Below are 7,355 nucleotides of genomic sequence, written 5' to 3' on the forward strand. Positions count from 1 at the left end.
TCCCAGGCAAGAATACTGGAGTGGATAGCCATTCCCTTCTCCAGGGGATCTTCCTGACCCAGGAATTGAACTCGTGTCTCCTGCATTACAGGCAAATTCTTTACCATCTGAGCCACCAGGGCACCATGTTGCCAAATTTTTCTTCTTGTATGAAAAAGGCTACACTCATGGAGTCACTTGACTTTGTAATTCTGTTTTACTGCTTACTTCTGAATTATAGGAATGTATTTGCTCATTTTGACATTTAATGCATATGCACTATGATCCTGCTGCTATGTTATTACCTGGAGATACTTTCAAAGCATCTATTATTTCACTTAGTTGTGCACGAAAAGCTGCGTGATAGATTTTTTAAGAGAAACACAAAGAATGAAAATTAAGGATTACTGGATCCTCATTAAATGACATATCCATGCTCAAATAATGATTCAATTTCATTTTTAATTAAAGCATGTAAACACAGATTTGCTGTGTCGATGTTCATTCTTCTTGGTTCTTTTGTGTCTGTTTTAGCATCACATTTCCAGGTGCCAGCAAGATAACCTGGGGGCAGGGAGGTAAAGCACAACAGAAGGGCACAGCAATTCCCCTGGGGTGTATTTATTCCCACTGAGTAAATTCCTATATTAGCAAGTTTGCTTATAAAATTCTCCTTTCTTAGAGGTAAATGGGTAGCCTTCATATACTCACCCCAAATAAGAGTAAGAGAATTCTTTCTTCTTGTCTAAAGGCCAAGTCAAGCAGCTGCTTTCAGATCAGAGACAATACTTGGTTGTGTCTACAATAAAATACATCTGATGAAATAAAGTTGAATCATGAGCAATTTACCTTAAATAAAAGGAAGACTTTTTTCAGAAGTGAAAACAATTTATCTAGTCTTCTGGCATTGTTACTTCAACATCTTTCTTTGTATGCCTTCTAATTTTCCACGTCTTGAAAGGTAAGGCGTTCCCCCACTTACCTTGGTACCTGATCTCCAGGCCCTCGGAGCTCCCGGTTATTCTTACTTCCGCTGTTTTGTTGACTTCTATGGCTCTTATATCTACTCAGAAATCCCAAACCCCATATAAATGTTTTGTTTTTATCTGTTTAGTTAATCATGACAAAAAAAAAAAAAGGTGTTTCTTTTATGTGTGTATTTCATGGCACATATTATAACAAAACCTCAAAATACAATCTTTAAATTATTATACCTCAATTCTGATTTGAATTACATCTAATATTTGCTTTAGTTCTTTATGTTACTAGTATCTCATTAGTTTGGCCTTTCTTTTCCTATTTTTTTTTTCTTTCATAATGCTTTATGGTCTATTACCTGAATTACCTTAGGATATTTTCTTCTTCATTCTACAGGGGTTTTAACAGCTTTGATACTGATGACTGAGATGGTATTCTCTTTTTATTTTTATGCAATATTTTAAAGATTTTATACTAACTTTTTTTTTCTGTTGTGCAAAGAAAGATCATTTCACACCTTTTTACCCCCAATAAACTACTCATGCAACTTGCTTCTGGATGCTGTCTCACAAATTATGATCATGTAGAGTGCAGGTTCTGACCCATTTTCTAGTTTCTAGAACCTACAGTCCCACTAACACCCATGCTACCAACACTTCTAGCTCTTTGCCACTTTGGAAAGAGAGGCAATTAAAACCTAAATTCCAGAATTATGCTGTTGCTAAATTTTCTTCTGTTTTCACTTCTGCTGACAAAGATGTACTTTAGTGAATATTTCAAAATTCAACATGTCTCTTCTCATGACACCCCTCACACCATCATCTTTGCTTGTTTTTCTTGAGATGAGATGTCTGGGGAGGAAAAATGCCCTAGGTCACCTTATGGTTAAATATACTTTAAAAAAAGGTGATTTTTTTTTTTTTTGATACAGACTCTGGATTCCTGAATGTAGTCTGTCAAAATGGCATTAAGTGCTGTCCTATGTTTTGACTCAATTCATGTCTATATTCCTTAGTTAGGAGCAGTTAATCACCTTCAAAAAATTCTGGATGAAGACCATCTGTCTTTAACTTTAGTGTTTCTTTGGTCTATTTCTCTTCCCCTTTATCTTTTTTTTTTTGAAAACTTAATAGAAAATTGGGAGAGAATGGTTTCAGTTAGTACTGGCTAAAAATACTTTAAAATGGAAGGCTATTCTATTTTATTTTTAAAAACAATTTATTGAAATATAGTTGTTTTACAATGTTGTGTTAGTTCCAGGTGTAGAACAAAGTGATTCAGTTATACCTATATACATATATGTATATGTGTGTATATATGTATGTATATATGTGTCTACATTTATATTCATATTCTTTTTTAGATTCTTTTCCGTTATAGGTTATTATAAGATATTGAGTATAGTTCCCTGTGCCATACAGTAGGTCCTCTTTGGTTGTCTATTTTATGTATAGTAATGTGTATATTTTAATCCCAAAGTCTATTTTAAATCTTAGAAAACTCTGAAAGCAATATGCTATACAAATTAGAAAGAGTTTCAACGTAGATAGATATTGATGATCAACAGATGGGAGGTGAGAGTACATTCAGATTTCTGAATTAGGCAAACTGATATATTAAGTTACCATAGACTTACAGATTGACAATAGATGTATAGAGCTGTTAATAAAAATGGGAAGAAATAGAATATACAAGTTGTGGGAAATAATTCAGATGCCATCATTTGGTGCTTGAGTTGACTTTGAGATACTTAAATGGAGAAATCCAAGAGTTAGGGAGATGGATCTAATATTTAAGAGATTAGTTGTTGTCTAGTTGTTAAGTTGTGTCCGACTCTTTTTTGACCTCATGGACTGTATAGCCCACCAGGTTCCTCTGTCCATGGGATTTACCAGGCAAGAATACTGGAGTGAGTTGCCATTTTTTTCTCCAGGGAATATTCCTGACCCAGGAGTGGAACCCATGACTCTTGCATTGCCAGGCAGATTCTTTACCACTAAGCTACTAGGGAAGTATTTAGGAGATTAGCTTTAGATTAAATAAATATTTTAAAGTTGGAAAATAAATGAATAAAATAACATTATCCATGAGATGCCTATGGAATTGAAAGTATGTATCAGAGAAGGCAATGGCAACCCACTCCAGTACTCTTGCCTGGAAAATCCCATGGACGGAGGAGCCTGGTAGGCTGCAGTCCATGGGATTGCGAAGTCGGACACGACTGAGCTACTTCCCTTTCACTTTTCACTTTCATGCATTGGAAAAGGAAATGGCAACCCACTCCAGCGTTCTTGCCTGGAGAATCCCAGGGACTGCAGAGCCTGGTGGGCTGCCGTCTATAGGGTCGCACAGAGTCGGACACGACTGAAGCGACTTAGCAGCAGCAGCAGCAGCATAAATAGATAACAACATGTTGGAGAAATAGTCAAACTAAACTTTGACTACATCCATAAGTAAGTTGTGTAGTTAATTTGATGATAAAATTGTGCAAAAATGAATATACTTAATGGAAATTATCTTGGATGGCTTTTAAAGGAAAATCAGAAGTCTTAAATGAGCTCAAAATATATTTTTGACAATAGCTTTATTTTTACAATAAATTTATGCCCACTATAGATTAATTTGAATTAATGTATCCCATATTATGCTTAAGAATTTCCTGTTTGATAAATTGTTTTAATAATTTATCTACATACCCTCCAAAACATATGCAATCCAGAAATACAGTTGCTTCATCTCTGAACCATAAAAATATACAGGAGATTTGAAAACATAGATATCTCTAACATGGTTGCCATATTTATTAATAGAGGATTATATTACTGTTGAAATATAAGTAATTATCATTATTATTATTATAATTATTTTTCCATTAGGAAGTATAGTGTAGTTTTACACCTGTGGTGGATTCATGTCAATCTATGCCAAAACCAATACAGAATTGTAAAGTAAAAATTAAAAATAAATTAATTAATTAATTAATTTTAAAAAAAAGGAATAGCACAAGTTCTAAAGTCTTATTTTCTGATTCTTGATGTAATCTCTTCCAGATTTTATGACCTTTAGTAATTTATACTAACTTCTGAATTTCTTTGCTTTATCTGTAATAAAAATATTTCTCTCAAGTTTATCATAGGTTCAAATGAAATAATCTTTGTAAAATACCTATAACATTATATAGAACACTATCTTAGATTCGCACAATATCGTATACCTGAACAACCCTATAAAAGATCAAAGACTGAATTAAGGACCAGGGAATATGTGACACAAAAGAAGATTTTTCCCTATTGATTTTTAGCACAACAAAGGCAGACTCTATAATGGTAAACAAGGCAGTATTTTAATGTTACAAATTAAAAACAGTATCAAGCTTCAGATTCACAGGACCTGAAGCATCTTCCCTCTAGTTCACTTTAGTAAATAAATGTAATGAGGCAGGATAAACTGATGTTATCTGGGATAGAGTCTTAGGTATATGTGGAACCTGACAAAGACAGGTTTCCCTGCTAAGTTAAAATGACTTTTCACTTATAATCTGAGTTTAATAATTCTAAAATTCCAAGGCAAAATTAGTCAATTGTTTTCTTAGACCAAGTTCTGCTCATGGTTAAATAGAGTATTTCAGGAAGGCAAATAAAATATGAATCAATTACCAGAAACATATTGAATACCTACTATGAGCAATGAATTCTATGAAGCAAAAATTAGCTAAAATTCACTCCTATTCTCATGTGGCAGAATTAAGATTAACTCCCATTCTCAAGTAGAAGTTTACAATCCAGTTGAAGAATAAAATATATAATAAAAATATTGGTAAGAGTATAAGATAATAAGTGATAAACATCAAATAGATTTAGCTAAGTAAATTGAAATTAAATTGAACTCAATATCTTATTTCAGTGATGAACTTCACAGACATAATATTGGTGGAAGAAGCAAGATGCAATTAGTATATACTACATGATTCTATTATATCAAGATCAAGAACAGAGAGAAGTAATTGTAGTACTAGAAGTCAGAACAATGGTCACTACAGGAGAAGATATTGTAAGGATGAAGCATTAGGAAGCCTTCTGAGTTGGTGGTAAGGATGTATCAGTTGATCATGGAAGTGGTTACATAGGTATATATAGATGCCAGACTTAGCTGTACTCTGAAGTTTTGTGAACTTTACTAAATTTATAGTAAACTTAAACTAAAAATAAATTTTAAATTTAGAAAGTCAAGATCAAACAAGAGAATTCCACTCTTGCATACATCAATGCCAATTTTCCGTAACTCCACTTTGCCAACTTTCCTCTTGACTGGCATCCCTGGACTTGAATGGGCCCACACTTGGATATCCATCCCATTCTGCTGCCTTTATTTGACTGCTCTTTCTGGAAATACTTTGATCCTGTTCATAGTCCTCACTGAGCCAAGCCTCCACGAGCCCATGTACTACTTCCTGTCCATGTTGTCCACCACCGACATTGGCTTATGCATCTCAACACTGGTGACAGTACTGAGAATCTTCTGGGTCAATGCCCGGGAAATCAGCTTCAATGCTTGCTTATCACAGATGTTCTTCATTCACCTCTTCACTTTCATGGAATCTTCAGTGCTCCTGGCTATGGCCTTTGACCGTTTTGTGGCCATTTCTAACCCCCTGAGATATGCTACCATTCTAACGCACACAAGGATTGCACAGATAGGTCTAGCAGTCATCACCAGGGGGACAGTCATTCTGACACCACTAGTCCTGCTTCTTAAACATCTATCATTCTGCCATAATCATGTGCTCCACCACTCCTACTGCTTCCACCCTGATGTGATGAAGCTCTCGTGTTCAGATACAAAGATCAATAGTGTATTTGGACTAACTGCAATTATCTCTACTGCTGGGGTGGACTCTGTCTTTATCCTGCTTTCCTATGTCTTGATCATTCGCTCGGTTCTCAACATTGCATCCTCAGAGGAGAGGAAGAAGGCCTTCAGCACCTGCATTTCTCATATCACTGCTGTGGCCATATTCTACACCCCTTTGATCAGCCTGTCTTTTGTTCACAGATTTGGAAAACACGCTCCATCTTATGTGCCCACACTCATTGCTAATATATACTTGCTCATCCCTCCTGTGGTGAATCCCATCATCTATAGTGTAAAAACAAAGCCAATTCAAAAAGCTATGCTCAAACTTTTACATTTCAAGGGAACTCATTTTTAACAATTCTGCTATCATAAATATCTATTTCAAAGTCAGTGAAGATTTATCACAAATTGGAGTTATCAATTAAGTTCAGTTCAGTCAGTCAGTCATGTCCGACTCTTTGTGACCCCATGAATCATGCACGCCAGGCATTCCTGTCCATCAACAACTCCCAGAGTTCACCCAAACTCATGTGCATCGAGTCAATGATGACATCCAGCCATCTCATCCTCTGTCATCCCCTTCTCATCCTGGACCCAGTCCCTTCCAGCATCAGGGTCTTTTCCAATGAGTCAACTGTTTGTATGAGATGGCCAAAGTATTGGAGTTTCAGCCCCAGCATCAGTCTTTCCATTGAATGCCCAGGACTGGTCTCATTTAGGATGGACTGGTTGGATCTCCTTGCAGTCCAAGAGACTTGCAAGAGTCTTCTCCAGCATCAGAGTTCAAAAGTATCAGTTCTTCAGTGCTCAGTCATCTTCACAGTCCAACTCTCACATCCATACATGACCACTGGAAAAACCATAGCCTTGACTACACAGACCTTTGTTGGCAAAGTAATGTCTCTGCTTTTCAATGTGCTATCTAGGTTGGTCATAACTTTCCTTCCAAGGAATAAGCATCTTTTAATTTCATGGCTGCAGTCACCATCTGCAATGATTTTGGAGCCCAAAAAGATAAAGTCTGCCACTGTTTCCACTGTTTCCCCATCTATTTCCCATGAAGTGATAGGACCAGATGCCATGATCTTCATTTTCTGAATGTTGAGCTTTAAGCCAACTTTTTCACTCTCCACTTTCACTTTCATCAAGAGGCTTTTTAGTTCCTCTTCACTTTCTGCCATAAGAGTGGTGTCATCTGCATATCTGAGGTTATTGATATTTCTCCCAGCAATCTTGATTCCAGCTTGTGCTTCTTCCAGCCTAGCATCTTTCATGATGTACTCTGCATAAAAGTTAAATAAGCAGGGTGTCAATATACAGCCTTGATGTACTCCTTTTCCTATTTGGAACCTGTATGTTGTTCCTTGTCCAGTTCTAACTGTTACTCAAGAGGCAGGTCAGGTGATCTGGTATTCCCATCTCTTTCAGAATTTTCCACTAAGCATATGCAATTTTATAGTCCAGTGGAAATAAATATTATCCAATTCAGTTATCTCCATGATTTAGTTAATGCCATCTAAGGCAATCTTACCTTTTACACCACT

The 7,355-nt window shown here is 36.0% G+C and overlaps 1 protein-coding gene across 1 annotated transcript; it reads left to right on the forward strand.

Moving 5' to 3' along the window:
- The first annotated feature begins 5,221 nt into the window (after window positions 1-5,221).
- LOC120875938 (olfactory receptor 51F2-like) lies at window positions 5,222-6,166 on the forward strand. The gene has a single exon (XM_040257683.1). It carries the CDS (start codon window positions 5,222-5,224, stop codon window positions 6,164-6,166), a length of 945 nt encoding a protein of 314 aa, XP_040113617.1.
- Window positions 6,167-7,355: the final 1,189 nt, after the last annotated feature.

Source organism: Oryx dammah, unplaced genomic scaffold (genome assembly GCF_014754425.2).
Source record: "Oryx dammah isolate SB20612 unplaced genomic scaffold, SCBI_Odam_1.1 HiC_scaffold_17, whole genome shotgun sequence".
Classification (NCBI taxonomy): Eukaryota; Metazoa; Chordata; class Mammalia; order Artiodactyla; family Bovidae; genus Oryx; species Oryx dammah.